Source organism: Globicephala melas, chromosome 21 (assembly GCF_963455315.2).
Source record: "Globicephala melas chromosome 21, mGloMel1.2, whole genome shotgun sequence".
NCBI classification, from domain to species: Eukaryota; Metazoa; Chordata; class Mammalia; order Artiodactyla; family Delphinidae; genus Globicephala; species Globicephala melas.
The window spans coordinates 9,506,005-9,524,533 of NC_083334.1; the positions used below are offsets into that span (position 1 = coordinate 9,506,005).

General features: G+C 39.2%; 1 protein-coding gene across 2 annotated transcripts in view; it reads left to right on the top strand.

Moving 5' to 3' along the window:
• Window positions 1-18,529, top strand: part of CSMD1 (CUB and Sushi multiple domains 1) — a 1,753,128-nt gene that overhangs the window by 1,624,856 nt on the left and 109,743 nt on the right. For both annotated transcript variants that reach the window (XM_060291350.1, XM_060291351.1), the window contains exons 43-47: window positions 7,855-8,032; window positions 9,958-10,103; window positions 10,889-10,969; window positions 12,141-12,254; window positions 17,982-18,170. In XM_060291350.1, the coding sequence (XP_060147333.1) occupies window positions 7,855-8,032; window positions 9,958-10,103; window positions 10,889-10,969; window positions 12,141-12,254; window positions 17,982-18,170 (708 nt within the window). The remainder of the gene's footprint in view (window positions 1-7,854; window positions 8,033-9,957; window positions 10,104-10,888; window positions 10,970-12,140; window positions 12,255-17,981; window positions 18,171-18,529) is intronic.

Here is an 18,529-nt window from a genome sequence, read left to right on the forward strand (position 1 = left end):
TTCTACTTAGTATTTCAGGAATGTATCATATGCCAGTAAGGTAAAAAAAAAAAAGAATAGGTCTTGCCCTCAAGGAAACTACAAGGGTAACAGAACAATAAACATGAATATTTATTATGCAAAATCAGGCACAAAGAGCATTTTGATGAGTTACAAATACAGAAGATGGTGTTTGCTTGGGAAATCTTTATGACTAGAGCAGTGCTTAGTTTTACAGTAGTTCCACCAAATTGCTGGATTAGAGGGGAAAAGAGTACTCTATTTCACCCTAGATATTTTCTATTGTTTAACTTTTATAATGATCATATATTGATTTTGTATTTCAGAAAACTGACTTTATTTTTGTAGTTGGCCTTGAAGGACACGTACTCTTTTGTTACTCAGAGGGAGAGACCATCTCAGATAGAAGCAGTAGTGTGAGCAAAGACATAGTGCAGGAGCAATCTTAGGAAAAAATTAAGTAGGGTCCTTTACTGGTGCATGAAGGTCAGATCTGGTTTCAGTGAATATCCCTAGTCTGAGCAGAAATCACTTCTTTAAAGCTTCTGTTTGGCTGTCTAATTTTTATGATGACTCTGAAATTTTTACAATATTAAGTTAAATAGATCAAGTACTTTGTTTATGAAGAAAGCATATGAAATAGAAAAGTTACCATAAACCCAATGTTCTAACATTATAAATACAGTACCTCTGAATAAAAAATAATGAAATTACCAACTCTGTGGACTTTTGAAATGCTAAATACTTATATCCCAGGGGCAAAAAGGGGAAGGCATCTGTCTGTGTTTGAATTTCTACTGAAGAAGTAAAAAAAATAAAAGCAAATTGGTAGACTTTTTAAATCACATTTTTCACCTGTACTTTTCCATTCTTTTTCATTATATAAACAGCTATAAAAGAAAAATATTCACTGTATTTTTTAAAAAATAGTTATTTTAGTTGACTACAAATATAATAACGTAAAATAGCATTTTAAATTATTTTCTAAAACTAAGAATAGCAGTAGCATATCTGGTATTTTTTATTAACACACTTTAAAAACTTTTTGTACTACTCACCATTTAAAAATTCATATATTTATATATATAAATTACTTTGAATTGTCAAGATTGAAAGCCCTTTTTACTTGCAATTTTTGCCGGAATCCTTTGAATTCATACGTAAATAGGAGATTCCTTGGCTCGATATAAAAAAATAGAATTATGTATTTAATTAGATTTCATTGCTTTTTCAAATCCAGCTTTCCAACATGGAAATAATTGCTGGCTTAGAATTATTTTGTCAGTGTGAAGATAACAAGATACATCTTTTTGGATGATATATGATGTATAATGCTACCCAGAGTTGGCCAAACCATGAAGCTAAAATCCTCCAGACATCCAAGACAGCCCAAGACTCCTGGTACCTCGTGAAAGTTCCAGGACTGCCCCCAAGCCACCCTGAAGCGTGGCTAATTTACTAGTAGGACTCACAGAACTCAATAAGCTATTATACTCAAGACTGTCGTTTATAACAGGAAAAAGACATTAAAATCATCCAAGAGAGTGATGCACAGGGTGGAATGTAGGGGGTGCCTCACCCTCAGAAATGACTTGTGACAATATGCATGGAGAACGTCCGCCCTGGGCAGCTCAGCTGAGCCTTAGTGCCCAGAGTTTTTATTGGGTCTCCTTCATGTAGGCATCACTGATGATTGCTTATCTAGTGGTTGATAATCAGTTTCCAGACCAGCTGATATCCTGTGACCCAAAGGCCCCGCCCTAAATCGCAGGGCTGGACTTTCTGGCAGGCCAGCCCCATCCTAAGACTAAGGGATGTGGCCAGGCCCCCAGGAGAAACAAAGACACTCCTATCAGGTATGGCAAAAAATTAACTCCCAGAATCCAGGGCAAATGCCAGACCTTTCTTTAGGTAAGGTCAGATTCTTTACTACTAGATACTTTTGCCATTATGTCTCTCTTCATACCTATAATGTCATAGACAGAATAAAAAATCAAAACATAAGATCCATGTAAAATTCTTATATTGTAAAGCAAGTGTTCCAAGATGTTTTTAATGTCTTCCATATTAGATTAAATTCTAAAAAAATAACTGGGGGGTGTTATTTTAAAACAAAAGTTATTTTATCTAGAAAAGGTTGCATTTCCAAAAAGTTAAATAAAAAAGTGTCCTATTTCCTGAGAATGGTGGGCTGTTCAGATGCCTATCAGGATTCAAGTAAACTACAGTTAGGCCCCGCACGGGACACCAGCAGACGCTCTGATTATCCAATATCCTCACCTAAAATGTATCCTATTAACACAGAGTGGTTTATCATTTCAGATTTATGCTTGGTATGCAGGGCAAGTGTACTGAAAAACACTCTTCAAAGGTCCAGCCCTGTACACTTCAGAAGAATCTTAGGGAAAAAAAAAAAAAAAAGATACTTTGAACAAGTTCTGGGCATCTTTATTAAAAACTGAGCAATTCAGACAATTAAGATCCAAGAATTTTAAATCTTAAGCCATCAAGCTTCACAAGTGTATATTAAATTGGTTTGTATGAATATGCTGCTAATTTGCATAAGAATCTGTTATGTAAAATTAGTATATTCTGAATTTATCTGAAAAAAATCTGGACTACAAGTGTGATCTTATTATAATAAATAAATGAAAGTATATCTCTGAAAGTGACCTGAGAAATTTAAGCCATTATTTTTACCGTAACTTAAGAAGTCTCAATTTTTAAAAATGGGTTATACTTGTTAAAATATGGTTAAGAAGACTGTGGCTTATTAATTTACTAAATGTAATTTCATAATTAAATATGCATCTACACTTAGACATATAGTGCAAAATTTAAAGTATTTTGTTGACCTAATTAATTCTTTAACACTGAAATATTTATGTAGATATATTTCTAAGGTCTTTTTAAAAAGTTTTAACATCGTGGTAATAATCCACATCTGCTGAGACATTCAGGTGATGCCTCACCTCCATCATATTCAGTATATCTAAGCTGTCTCTAGAACTTGATGGAAATAGACAGCTTAATCATTTGTATGTACTTATTTTCCTCTGGAGAAATACATACAGAAATAACTTGAGGACTTTGATTGGCTATGCTTCTCACAGCAATCCTTCCTCCCAAACTAAGCTTTTTATTCTTAACATAGATGTATGTGTAAAGAGTTACATGCAGTACTCCCACTTCTGACACTTCTGGCCACCAGTGTGTGAGCTCTTCCTAAGCAAGCAATTCTGTGACACCAGATGGATGTCCTACACGGGAACTCAGTTCTGATGCTGTCTCCCTGGTGACGGCTTCAGATCCCCAGGTTACAGACTCAGTCCCACAAGATTGCCCCCCCTCCCTGCCCCAACTTCAGATGCAAATCCAGGTTGTCACCTGTACTTCTGATAGACTGCAGATTCCCATAGTTCCCTCCTCCTGTTGGATTAATTGGCTGGAGCCACTGAACATTTTACTTACTAGGTAACTAATTATCAATACCAAGGATATAGCCCGGGAACAGCCAGGTGGAAGAGATGAGGGGCCTGCAGCCCTGTCCAGGTGCTCCGTCCCACCTCCCACAGCTCCACCCTCCACCAACCGGAACCTCTCTGGACCACCCCTCCTTTCTTTTCTCTAAAGGAGGATTCATCACATAGGCACGATTGATTAAATCCTGGGCCCTTAGGTTGGAGATTAAGTCGACCCCCCTTCCTCTTTCCTTCCCAGAGGTGGAGGTGGGGCTGAACCTCCAGTCATAGGTTGGTTCCCCGGGCAACCAGCCCCCAGGCTTCAGAGCTTTCCAAATCACCATATTAACATAAACTCAGGTGTGGCTGGAAGGGGCCTGTTATGAATAATAAAAGACAGTTTGATCTTCATCACTTTGGAAATTCTGAGGGTTTTAGGAGTTCTGTGCCAAGAACAGGGAAGAAGGCCAGAACTGCATGTATTTCTTCTTATAAGTTGTGCTGCCTCAGTGTATGCTCATGGATACATAGACGGATACGTGTGTGTTGACTCTGGCCCCTGGGGTGGAGGGGAGTGCGGCATCTGTATCACTCCCAGTTGCGAAGTGCAGTGCACGATACCCCGATGGTCTCTCTCCTGGCTGGTGGGTTGCCTGCCCCTCCCGCTGGGACCAGGCTGCTTGGCAGATAGGTGGTTGGCTGTGGTACAGGGACCCCTCCAGTGACTGGATGCTCTACCCCGGGGTTGTGATTCATCTCCACTGGAGGGTCTTCTTTGAATCTCACCGTCAGGGAGAGCATGGGGGTAGATGCATTTCATGTGGGCGGATGCATTTCATGTGGGCTAGATCACAGGTTCACTGTTGCTTCAGAGTTCACCTGAGATGCTGCTCACACATGGAACTCAAAATACACCTTTGGTGCCACTAAGGTGAGGGGAAAGCCTCTGGGAAGAGATCCTGGACAGGCCAGAGAAAATGGAGATGCAGCTTTGACTCACTGTTGTAGGGCCGTACGTTTTCTCACTACAGGCCACACAGCAGGATTTTGCCTTGAGAAAACGTTATGTGTGCATTGACAGTATTATTACCCAAGTTGAATGTTATGCTTATTTAGCTTTTAACATCTTTCCTCATCACTACATAGTGTGCAGTGAGGTCTGCAAGGGCAGGGATGGGGTGTCTGTGGGTCTTTGCTGTATCCCCAGCTCCAGCCCCACTGTCTGGTACCTAATAGACTCTCAATAAACACTCATTGAACACATGAGTGAAAGGATTTGTTATTTGAATATCATAGGTAAATCATGGCAAATATATTAAGTGACATAATGTCAGAATGTGTTTTACCAAGAAAATAACCATATCATTTATTTTGACCTTTAAGAGGTGGGCACCGTGCTTTTTGTTTGTTTGTTGTTTTGTTTTCTTCCCCCCAATGGGAAGAGTACTACTCCAAATAGTGTGGTTTTAGATGCAAATTAAAGAGTCAGAATGCTAAAGGGAAACCTTAGAGCTATAAATCAATACCAAATGATTAACCTCAAGTCACACATCAGGTAGGTCAGCCCAATGGCTTCAACACACATTTTTTTTTTAACATCTTTATTGGAGTATAATTGCTTTACAATGGTGTGTTAGTTTCTGCTGTATAACAAAGTGAATCAGCTATACGTGTGCATATATCCCCATATCTCCACCCTCATGCATCTCCCTCCCACCCTTCCTATCCCACCCCTTTAGGTGGACACAAAGCACCCGAGCTGATCTCCCTGTGCTATGTGGCTGCTTCCCACTAGCTATCTAATTTACATTTGGTAGTGTATATATATCCATGCCACTCTCTCACTTGTCCCAGCTTAACCTTCCCCCTCCCTGTGTCCTCAAGTCCATTCTCTACGTCTGCATCTTTATTCCTGTCCTGCCCCTAGGTTCTTCAGAGCCATTATTTTTTTAGATTCCATATATACGTGTTAGCATATGGTATTTGTTTTTTTCTTTTTGACTTACTTCATTCTGTATGACAGACTCTAGGTCCATCCACCTCACTACAAATAACTCAATTTCATTTCTTTTTATGGCTGAGTAATATTCCATTGTATGTATGTGCCACATCTCCTTTATCCATTCATCTGTCAGTGGACACTTAGGTTGCTTCCATGACTGCCTATTGTAAATAGAGCTGCAATGAACATTGTGGTATATGACTCTTTTTGAATTATGATTTTCTCAGGGTATATGCCCAGTAGTGAGATTGCTGGGTCGTATGGTAGTTCTATTTTTAGTTTTTTGAGGAACGCCCATACTGTTCTCCACAGTGGCTGTATCAATTTACATTCCCACCAACAGTGCAAGAGGGTTCCCTTTTCTTCACACCCTCTCCAGCATTTGTTGTTTGTAGATTTTTAAATGATGGCCATTCTGACTGGTGTGAGGTGATACCTCATTGTAGTTTTGATTTGCATTTCTCTAATGATTAGTGACATTGAGCATCCTTTCATGTGTTTGTTGGCCATCTGTATGTCTTCTTTGGAGAAATGTCTATCTAGGTCTTCTGCCCATTTTTGGATTGGGTTGTTTGTTTTTTTGATATTGAGCTGCATGAGCTGCTTGTACGTTTTGGAGATTAATCCTTTGTCAGTTGCTTCGTTTGCAAATATTTTCTCCCATTCTGAGGGTTGTCTTTTTGTCTTGTTTATGGTTTCCTTTGCTGTGCAAAAGCTTTTAAGTTTCATTAGGTCCCATTTGTTTATTTTTGCTTTTATTTTCATTTCTCTAGGAGGTGAGTCAAAAAGGATGTTGCTGTCAACACACTTATTTTTAAAGTGTTTTCTATTCATTGTCTCACTCATTTTCAGTCTCTCAGTTATTTGTTGTCCATGTTTATTGAGATCCGAGCCCAGCAATAGGATTAATGCAAGGAGGTTGGGTGGGGGTGGGGACATAGTCCCTGATTCCCACCTGCTGACATTAGTCTAATGGTGAAGAACAGCTGGCCGTGAACTGTAGACCATGGCCACTTGGAGCCCAAGCCACCAGGAGAGACTTTCAGGGGGTGGTGACATTTGAGTTTTGAAGGAAGATACCAGTTCACTGGGCAGCAAAGTAGGAGAAAAGCATGTGGGCTTTTCGTGCAGGTGGACAAGGGCCTGACGTTTGCAGCTGAGAAAAAGTATGGCATCTTCAGGGTACACCGTAGCTTGTTGTGACTGCAACGTGGTTTCTGGCCCTATTTTAAAGATTATAAGTATCTGTATACTTTGTTTTGCTAGGTTACACGTCAAGGTCTGTCTGACTCCAAACCCCACTTATAATTATGCTATAAAACTTGTAAAATGTTCTCCACAGCCCCTTCTAATGAATTTACCCCAAACTAGGGCTGATTCAATCTACTTGACACTGGTACATTTTCTAACCCCTTTGAAATCAGGGTGCATCTGTATAGTTGATGTGTCATATAGTGCTTCATGTTATTTCATCAGTCATCATTTTGAATTGTTTTTGAACTTTTAATAAAAATGTATTTCAGCTTATTCACTCCACCTAAATTTTATGACTTTTGTGGCAAATATTTGAAAGCCTCACAAGATTCCTGTTAGTAACAGACACTCTTATAGCATCTATTGGCTTTTAGTTTTACTTGTCTATGACTTTGATGTATTATTCTACAGTCTAAATTAAAGAATACGTCTCAGATTTTCTGCTCATGTATGGTCATTTCATTTTTCCATAAAATAAAATAATTTCCATGGCAACAGTGATGATCCCTTTATTAAGTAAAATAAAAATGGACTCTTTGAGTATTGGGATTCTTCACATCATTGATAGCTGGTGAGATATGGGAGTGCTTCTATAAAATACCACTTACGTAATTTTATCTCATTTCTCCAGGTGTAGATCTGAGGAGAATTGATTATGTCTTTGTTTCAAGGCAAATAGACTTAGATGCTTCTCTTTTAGACAGTTTAAATAGGCTTTAGAAATCTCACTTGAAACAAAAAAAAAAAAATTGTCTTTCAGTTAAATATTTATGCATAATTTCAACATCCGTTTTGCATCAGATGGTCCAACGGATTATCATCTCAGTCACAGGAGACAACTGACTAAGGGTTTTTTCTTTCTTTTTAATTATGTGGAAATGACTTTATCCTAAGGGTATTTTGAATGTTTGGAGAATATATTAAATGAAACCTAGATAACGTAGCTAAGAAGTATAATTCTTCCAAGGTTTTAAGACTTTAGGGGGATTATTTTGACAAAGTAGTTCCTGAGAGATATTTCACAATTATTTCTTAGAAGGCAAATTTTGCCTGAGGGACCTTAGAGACTGAGAAACATTTCACGGTATCCTTTGTAAGTGGACTGTGTGGGCTTGATTTTTCTTACTTCCTTCTCAGCTCCTTGCGGGTATAACGTGACATCTCAGAACGGGACCATCTATTCCCCTGGGTTTCCGGACGAGTACCCCATTCTGAAGGACTGTGTCTGGCTCATCATGGTGCCGCCCGGTCATGGCGTCTACATCAACTTCACCTTGCTGCAGACTGAAGCTGTCAACGACTACATTGCTGTTTGGTATGAGAACCTTCCCTGAAACACCATCTGTCGTTGTGATAAACCATTCTTGTAACCACTGACGGGTCACTTAAATCTATTTAGAAATGGAGTAGTTAGGTAAATATCAAAAAGGAAAGTTACCAAGTAAATCTAGAGTTACAGAGAAGAAACCTTAGGTACTGTGTTTGAGTTTTACTACATGGTAGATGTATTCAGGATTACTCTCGATATAGGAGACTATCCCATGATTATTTTATTTTTCATTTTTGTTTTCTGTTTCAATTTTTATTTATTTATTTTTTTGACTGCATCACGCAGCTTGTGGGATCTGAGTTCCCCAACCAGGGGTTGAGCCCGGGACCCTCAGCAGTGAAAGCACGGAGTCCTAACCACTGGACCACCAGGGAATTCCCTGTTTTATTTTTCATTTTTAAGTGTGATGGCTGTTTTTCCTGAAAGAAAAGCTGATAGGATCCTTTGCCATTATAAGAATTTGATGCTTCTAGAAATGATTGCAGAAATGATTACACACAGCTTTCTCTCCGTGCTTTATAAACCTTGCAGAACCGCCCTCCCATGTGCTGTGTAGGGGATACTAAATGGGGATGTAGCCCTGGCTCCCTGTCGAATGAGCCACGTGGTCTGGATAAGTGACTTAAACTCTCCTTGACTAAATGTTCCTATCTATGGGAATGACTATTCCTACCTTTGCATTTGGAGGTTAGAGTTTATGTGGGAAATGGGAATGACAATTTCTCTGTCAAACCATGGTAGAAAAAGTAGAGCGTACTGTCGGGGCATGACCCAGAGTTGAAGAGCCAGGATGTGCTTTTGGAAGAAACTGCCCTGAAAACTCAAGGAGTAATCACACTTAACAAGGTTGTGTGTGTGGTGTGTGTGTGTGTGTATGTTGGCAAAGTTGTTGTAAATGTAGTGGTTGTTCAATTTATTGGAAAATCTGTAAGGCAAGAGAACAGGGAGAGTTGCAGGCGTTGGGAGACACCAGGTATGTAGTGGCTGAAGTCTCCTGAGAGCCCAGAGAGAAGAGGTGACCTGGCCAGGTAAGCAGGGTGGACCATACAGAACCTCATAAATCATATTAAGGGTTTCAGGCTTCATCCTAGAGCAACAAGGATTCACCTTAGGGTTATAAGAAGGAGAATTACAAGACCAGATCCTGGTTTCAGAATACGCAGTCTCATTGTGTGGGAAGCATGTCAGCTGGCCGAGAAGGGAGAAGAGTCCAAGAAGCCTTTGAGGCTGTAGAAATAAGCCTGACAGGGAGGGGCATCCCGGTCATGGGAATGAGGGGGAATGGACAACTTGAAAGGTTAAACTGACCACATGAAGCTGCCATTTCAGAAGCAAAGCAAAACAGACAACACCAAATGAAGATCCACACAATAATATCAGCAGGTCTGCTCGGATTAACTGGTAGATTTAGGAGGTAGCAGGAAAATCTTCATCAGGGAACAACAGCGGAATGAGCCCCTGTTGTCCAAATGTGCGTGAGACAGAGAGACTGGAGTCCCATCAACTGTGAATGTTAAGTATCTTGATATTTCTAAACACGGTATCTAGAAGACAGCAATATTTTATTCAGTTTTTTAAAATATTTCAATTCAGTAGCAAGAGCTCCATAAATCTCACCTGTGATTAAAGAGACACTCTGAATTTAGACTTTAAAATGTGAGCATTTGAGAAGAAGCTGATAAATGGCATTGCCGTCACTAGAATAAACGTGACCTGGTCTCAGAAATGCCTCAGAAAAGGTCAGCTGTGGAAGGAACAAGTGAGCCCGAGCTTCTGGTTTGAAGACCAGACTTTTCAGATGGATCCTGGGGTCAGACCATCGTCTTTCACCGAGATGGAGCCCGACTGGTTGTTAATCTAAGCTGTAACTAGGAACTTTCTCCTCAGATGACTCCCCTTCTCTTTCCTAGGGATGGTCCCGATCAGAATTCGCCTCAGCTGGGAGTTTTCAGTGGAAACACAGCCCTGGAAACAGCGTACAGTTCCACCAATCAAGTCCTGCTGAAGTTTCACAGCGACTTTTCAAATGGAGGTTTCTTTGTCCTCAATTTTCATGGTCAGTGTACTTTCGCTCTGTTGATGAAGGCAAAGAATTCCAGTTGATTTTTCTCATAGCGTCGACATAAACCTTGTTTCCATCTAAGGTTCCTTGATTCTGCCAACCGAGAACCAATAGGATTTTCTCGCATTTCATGCCAGAGGTTCCCATGACCCTTTTTTCTTCCTGATGTATTTATTATTTCCCATCTCTTTTGTAGTAAGCTTGGATTTACTCCAAGATAAGTGTATTGTATGTGAAACTCTGATATGGAGACCACTGAAATACATTTAGCACCTTTCATAGATTTCCTCATCTCTGTCTTCAGATGAACCTCGAGAGCAAATGTCATGTGACTGCAGAGGGAACAAAGCCAGTCTTTACTGATTTTGAGAATGAATGCTAAATAATTTAGGGAAAAAGATACCAGTCCCTCATCTCTCATGAGGCCTGCCACATGGACTTCCTCAGGACAAGAGACAGAGGAGGACCATGTCAGAGCCAGACATGGATGTGGAACCATTTCTCTTGCAGAATTCCAAATATATGTAAAGTGTTTTTCTTTAAACATTATAATATTTTAAATTTTATACTTTTTCCTTTCAATTTTAGATATTCCTTGATATTAAGTAATTCTGTAAGCATTTGAAGCTCAAGACTTTCGTAAAACTATGATTTACAAATACAGACATGTTCCTGTACCTAAGCATTACAACAACACAACATAAGAGGAATGCTTTTTGTAAGATTTCTGTTTATTCAGCAAATGTAATTGCTCTTATTGTTTTTTATGAACCATGTAGCATTCCAGCTCAAGAAATGTCAGCCTCCCCCAGCAGTTCCACAGGCAGAAATGCTTACTGAGGATGAGGATTTTGAAATAGGTAATGTTTTCTTCATTACAACATCATTAGCTCAACCCACCTTTTTTACACCCACCCAACTGCAGTAGTCAGTCAAGTAAATGAGTATTTGTCAGAAATATTCCTCAAGCTTTGCTAGAGAGATATACACAGAGGTCATGCACTGAGTAAATATCTTTTTCTTTCTTCATCTCCATGATTTTCAGTGTTTTTTTTCCGTTTGAATTTTGCTTTTGTCATTTTGAGCACATTTTCCCCCTACATCACTCAGTAGTTTGCATTTTTCTCCTGAAAAGCAGTTTTCAGAGACAGACTTAAACAGATGTTGGTGTTTAGTTAGGGAACCATGTTCATGAACTAGAAGAAGAAAATCATTTGTAGCTAAAATAATGATTAGTCTAACATTGACCTTTCATTGAAACTGGAATACAATTGGTGAATACATTTAATGATAATATTTAGAGATTCTGTTTTTTCATTTTATATTAATGATCTGTTTCATTAAATAATCATCAGGTCACATTAGGAAACCAGCCGTGGTGTATGTTTGCCGTATAGTTATTGTGATGCAGGATTTCTCTGTCTCAGTTACAAATACTCTGTCCTGTTGTCACACCCTGTTTCAGACCAGTGGTCAAACCATGTGACCTAATTTCTGCTCTACTCCTAAGGGCTTAGTTAATGAGAACATTGTGCTAATTAGGCCAAGTTCATTGTATAGCCCTCTCTGGATGCATTAAAGCCATTCTGTTGTACAACCTTAAATCCCAAGCATCTATTTCTCTTTTCTTTCTCTCTTTCTTCCCTCCTTCCTCCCTCCCTCCCTCTCTCCCTCCCTCCCTCCCTCTCTCTCTCTCTCTTTCTTTCTTTCTTCCTTTCCTTCCTTCCTTCCTTCTTTCCTTTTCTTTTTTTAGTAGTCATGGGCAAAGGGAAATGAACGTAGACACATCAGTCAAAGAAGGAAAATCTGCTACATAATTTCTGTAGAAATACTGGTTACATTTAAGGTGGCATTTTTATAAATTAAGAACTGAAAATGGCACCATTTCATTAAACAGACGACACATGAATACCGATCTTGATTCAGAAACAGTTTGCGCACTCACTTAAGCCGCATGCGTGTTTAATACATTCCCACGCCGTGTGTCCTGGAGACAGAATCTTCAAGTATATGCTGTGCTGGCTCCTTCAGGAGACTCCGTGAAGTACCAGTGCCACCCTGGGTACACGCTGTCCGGGACGGACACGCTGACCTGTATGCTCGGCTCGCAACTGCAGTTTGAAGGCTCTCTCCCGACGTGTGAAGGTATGAAGTTTATACTACAAATACGCTTGTTCAACACGGAACATGGTGTAACTTGTATTGGTCTGGACTTCCTTGCATGTGTCTGAATTTCTTTGTATGCATCTGATTTTGTCTCTGTGTTATGATTCCGTTGCAATTAAAATCACCGGCTAACAGAAATATCTTACCCTTGCTTTTAGGTAGCTCCACAAAATAAATCAAACCTACATCAAATAAGAAGTCTTGCTGTTTCCCAGCAGTTTGTCAGGAAAATTTTCATACATATGGCAAAGTTGAAATAATTTAAAAATAATACCCATTGCCTATGTTCCACCATTAATGTTTACTACATATCCTTTGTCACGTTTCTCTTATCTGTCTATCCATCCATTAATCTATCTATATTTTTGATACATTCAAGGCAAATTGCAGGCATTACTACACTTCCCTCTGAATTCTTTAGCATGCATAAAATTAGTGTTTACTATTTTTTTCTGTAGAATGTCTAGACATTGAAATGCACATACGTTGCATACAATAAATGCACACATTTCATATTTTTACAGCTTTAAATTGTATAGACCGTATGCAATAACAGATAATATACAATAGCAGAACAAAATACGAGGTTGAATCTATTGATTCAATTGATTTGAATAGCATTAGATCACTTAAAATACATTACTTAAAGCACCACTTTTAAGCACTATTGGAAGAAAAAAAGATTTGGAAGAGACGTACATAAGCCAAAATGTCTCAATATAAGTCAGAAGTATGACTGGTTGCCTGTCAAAGAGCTTTCCAAGATAGGTTTTATTTTGTAACTTCAAAATCACAGTCATGTTTATGTCCTTTAAAGAATGGAACTCTCCCCTTTCAGGGAATTTGAATATTATCATTCATTAGGGATAGTGAAACATTTAAAAGGGCCAACACTTAGGAAGAGAAGACCCAGAGTCTAGATTTGATTATCAAGTGACCTTGGTTACTAATCTTCTGAGCATCATGTGTAATGAGGATCATTTATCTGCATCATTTATGGGATTGGTGTAAAGATGAAGTGAATATTAAATTAATTCTAAGCGATTTATAATGTTAATTATCCACCCTATGAAAGGCAATTTTCTTTGCATTGCAATAGTATTGATTTTGCAAATGCTCAGGCCCATGAATTGATTCTTCCAGAATATCTGGTAACTGTGCATTTTCATTACTAATGAGGCAGAATTTCAGTCACTCTTATAGAGGGAAACGATTTTCAACACCTGAAGAGAATCTGGAATGAATTATTATTAATTAACCAAAGTGACTTAGGTTGTTTCTGAGAAAAATGTACTTTGGAATTGCACCCACATGCGAGCCAGTGGGTGTGGGAAACTCCACAGGAGGGGGCACCCCACCCTTTGCCTCTTGCTTTAAACACTTGCGGGACCCTTGTGGTTGCGGTGCCGCTGAAACCCTGCCTCTAGCTGCCTCTGTTAGAAGCAGGGGGTCGCATGGGGCGCTAAGTCAGGACACTGATGTCATTTTTTTCCCGGGAAAACCAGTGTGTCAGGACCACGTTACCTCAGCGATGGTGATCTCCAGAGGATTCTTTTCTCAAGGTGGTGGAGGGGGTGGGTATGAAAGTTTCATCTTTTGCCATTTTATATAAAAATTAACTGAGGTAAATCTTCACATGTTGAAGGCAGATTTTAATTCCACCAAACACAGCCTTAAATTTCTCAGAATAGGTGACTTTCAGCAAGGGTGGTCTTAGCTGATTAATGAAGAAAGGTATAAATGTTTATTTAACATATGCTACTTTAAAAATAGGGAACATGCCTCCGTTCTCTTGTCTCTCCCCAAGATTAACCTGGTTTTCACTTAAATGAAATTGATTCATGACAATCCAGGAACAGAGTAGATCAACACAACAGGGGCATCATTCTCTAAATTACTTCCGCGCTCACACGTTTGCAGAGAGTGTCCAGCTAACAAGATAGGCTCCCTGTACTCAGCCCGGAGGTCCCCAGGCCCTACTGAACTTACAGGAATTACTACGTAGGATGACCTAGTTCTCTTCTGTTTCAGTTCAGGAGTAAATTTGTTTAGAATGAACTGAGTTATCTTAGCTGTCATTCCCTAAACACCTCATTATTTAAGAAAGGAAATAGGGACTCGGATGTCGTCTATCAAACACTTAAACACTTAAGCACTTAATTGTCATTTTTCTTCCAGTACTTTTCTATTATTTGATTGGGCTCAAGTGGGGGCCAATTCCCCAATAAATTCTTGATGAAAAATTGTACTAGTTATGAGTCCTACTTCTTCAAATGTCATAACCACACTTTTAGAAGTTCTGCTTTGAAAATTATCACCACTTTAGGGTGGTTGATTGTTCCTTGGGAACAATGGGAATAAATTGTTCTGAAAGTTCACACTTTTTACAGATAAATATTACCTTGTGGATACTTACCTTCATTTAGAAAAAAAAATGAATGAGGCTCTGGAATGTTTTTCAACACCACCAAGCAATTCTCTCATTTTCTTTAGAGACCAGCTGAGTGCCCCACAGTTTAACTCAATTCAAAGACACTCCCAACCCTCAGGAAATTCCAAGGGTTTGGGGAGCTCTGTGCCAGAACCTGGGACAGAAGCCAAGTATATTTTAGCATAGAAGGCTATCACGAAAGTGACTCTTCTCAAGTTAAAAAGAAGAGAGAAGCATTTCAAAAAGTGAAGAGAAGCAGTAAGAAAGGTTTGGAAGTGTAAAAGGACATAGGGCATCCAGGAAAGAGGGGGTGGCCCCCAGCAGCTTGCTGTTAGGGTGTGTTTGAGGGAATGGCATTATGTGGGCTGGAAACCTAAAGGACGCCAGATTGTAAAAGGTCTTCAGTGTCAGGTGGCTTCATCCCATAAACCATGGAAATCCATCAATGGTTATTAGTTTTAAAAATGGGAAACATGCATTATCAACGAACACTAAAGACCATCAGTGACCTTCAAAGAGTGGCCATTCCTCGGGAAGCATAAGTGTGACAGTAACACATCTCCAGGTGACAGAGTTCTCCGTATCACAATTCTTTCATACGTAGACGTGCTCTTAAGAGTTAATCTTATTTACAAATCCTAATGTTTGAGTCCATTACTTTTGCTGAAGCTCCGCAAGGTGCTTTGGGTTTTAAGGCTCACACTGCATTTTTCTCCAAAAGTAAGCTAAAGGAGTAACTGCGCAGAGGGAGGGGATGCAAAGCTCAAGCCGCTGTCTCAGCAGCACGTTCCTTCAGAGGTGTCTTTGCCAGGACCCTGACGCAGATGCTTCCCGGGGGTGGGAAGTCTCCGATAGCCCCCGTGGGAAACAGGGTGTTTTTAGCACAGAGGGCTCAGCTTACGGGAGCCTGCGGTCTCTGAAACCTTCTCACTGTCAATGGGGGTTGCTCCTAGCAACAGTTTCCAGAGGAAGGGAAGGGGATGGGCACGTGGGAGGGGGCGTGAGAAACACAGGAGTGGAGGCACTTCCGCTCACCTGGAGACAGACTCAGTGCCTCTTCAAAACAGTATGTATGTCTGAAAGAAATACTGTGAAGGGTCGTAAAAAGAAATGAAGCAAATAATCTCACTGATGTTTTCATTTTATCTTCTCTAAAAAACAGAAACAGGGAATCAGAATAGCTGTGTTTAAGAATCTGCGTCTGAGCTCTAATCACACCCTGGGTTGTGCTCTCAGCTCTCCAGGTGCATTTCAGCAGGTGGATGGTTTCTTGTTTCCAGGTGGTCTGCTGTCCCAGTGTTGTCTAATAGCTATGGTTGTGGTGATGAAATCGCAGGACAGAGATGCAAGTTAACTACTTCTCCCATGTATTAACACACAATGACATGTGCCCTGTAGCATCTTCACGTCAGGAACAGGCAGGCATGTGGTCAGATGTTGTAACACTGTCTGCGCACATAGCGCTTTAGATTTAAGAAAAACATTTGCATGTTTTTGATCTGATTATAACCCTGAGGAGGAGCTTTATTGCTGTCTAGTTACAGCCAACCTCTGGCTCTTATTGTAAATTCAAAACAAGTCCCAGGAGATCCTAAAACCCCAGGCCCTGCACACATGCAGACAGAAAAAACTCTAACTTATTTTATTTTATTAACATCAACACGTTCATTTCTGAAAGGCCGTAATATATTTTACAGAGTGATCTTACCATCAACACAGAAGATACTTTTTAAACTAAGTTGTTTGGTCTATGTGTTTTGGTTTAAATTATTTTTTATTAATTAACACTGTAAGTATACTTTAAAATCTACCTAAAGTACACATTTATTAAAAGGGTTCTATGAAAGGTTTCATCTTCGGTGATTTTATCCCTAAACATTTTCTAAATTTTAAGATACGTCTCAATTGGAATACTAAGTTAAATGAAAAAAAGGGGGGAAAATACTCTTTTTAACCATTACTTGAATCAAAACATATAAACTTTCTCATCTGTTTGGGTTTTGAAATGTATTCATAAACAATACACATTTCATTAATTAAAAGGAGATAACTCAACAAATAAGACACACTTCCATTGATAGAAGCTCTTTTCGATTGAGGAAAAGCAGATCATTTAACTTTTTAAACATTTTGTAAATAGTTTTGGTACATCTTTGTTTATTGTTGAACCATCACCAATAACAGAAATAATTTTCTCTTAATCTATTCAAAAACTGTTTCTGTAGGATACTTAAATTACCAGTGAGAGAAGTGACTGATTAAGAGACTTTGGTGATTTTCTTTTGCACTCATACCTACACAGATTAGTTTTATTGTGATTAACTTGGAGTAGTTGAATAATGAAAAAAAGTGAGAGGGAAAATTGTGTGAAGGTGTCCATATTATCTCAATGATTTATGCACGATAAATTAACCCATTAGAAATCACTCCCACTTTACACAGTAGAAACTCAGGTGTCCCATATGACTCATCTCTTATCACAGTGCCAAGCAATCACATCAAATGTTTAAAATTTACTGTTCTAAATATAATTAAAAATATAATCAAAGGCAGAAATAAATATAATTTTATTATCATCGTGTATAATTTCACAATGTTTTTGTAATATTACATTGAAAAGGTGAGGTCTTACACTTTAGTTGAAAACTTGGGATCCTGCGGTTGAGTCCACAAGGCACCTGCCCTGAGTTAAGTGAGGTGTGTGGGCAATTCAGTCATAGCCTGAATGGATGGTCTATGGACTCTGGATGAGGAGTGAAAGGCACGTATGGTATGAACTGTCCCTATGTCAGGGGTCCCTCCTTCCCTCACCAAGGGCAGGTCAGCAGGAGCCAGACCATGGCTTCTCCACCTTCTCCAGGTAAAGAAAACTTCCAGGTTCAGTGCTTCTCAAGCTGGCAGCTACCTCAGCTTGGCTGCCCTAGGATCAGGTTGACAGACTTCATCTCTTTGACTCTTGGTCTCCTTAGAGTTAAATAGGATTTATCTATCCATCTATGGCTATCTATCAATCATCTATCAATCTCTTCTATCTCATCTGTATATCAACATATATATATTATACATAATTATGTTTTAAATTATAGGGTGATGTTAAAATGTTGCTCTCCTGTTCTGTTTGTGTCCTGTATTACATTTGGTCACATCTCAGTAGGATTGCTTTGTTGTTGTTGTTGTTTTCTTTCATGAGCTTGTATATCCAGGGTTAGAAACTACCCTATTGAAGTTGGATTCATTTTGTTAAGGAAAACTTTTACTGGTGCGTTGTTCCTTAGCACAATGTCCAGCCAGTGAAGTCCGGACAGAATCTTCTGGGGTCATCCTTAGTCCAGGGTATCCAGGCAACTATTTTAACTCCCAGACGTGCTCGTGGAGCATCAGAGTGGAACCAAACTACAACATCACCATCTTCGTGGACATTTTCCAAAGTGAAAAGCAGTTTGATGCACTGGAAGTATTTGATGGTAAGTCTCTTTAAACTTTGTTCACATACCAGTGACCTATGCATAATGTAATAAGGATGCCACTATAATGTTTCTGTAATGCAAGAACTTGAATATTTTCTTGAAGTATATTACGTCTCCCCCAAACAGAAAATGAATTATTCTTGGGCTTGTGTGGTCTCAGAGATCAAGCGGTAGGTAAAACATTTCCATGCCGTTCCTAATGTTGCAACTTTTAAACCATTAGGATGCTGGTGACACACCCTGAAAATGTACTGAATTAACTTCAATCATTCTTTAATTCTTTAATGTGGGGCTTTGAAGTAGATGATTTCAAAAGATCTTCCTTTCCCTTCTTCTAAGATTATATTGATTTAGAA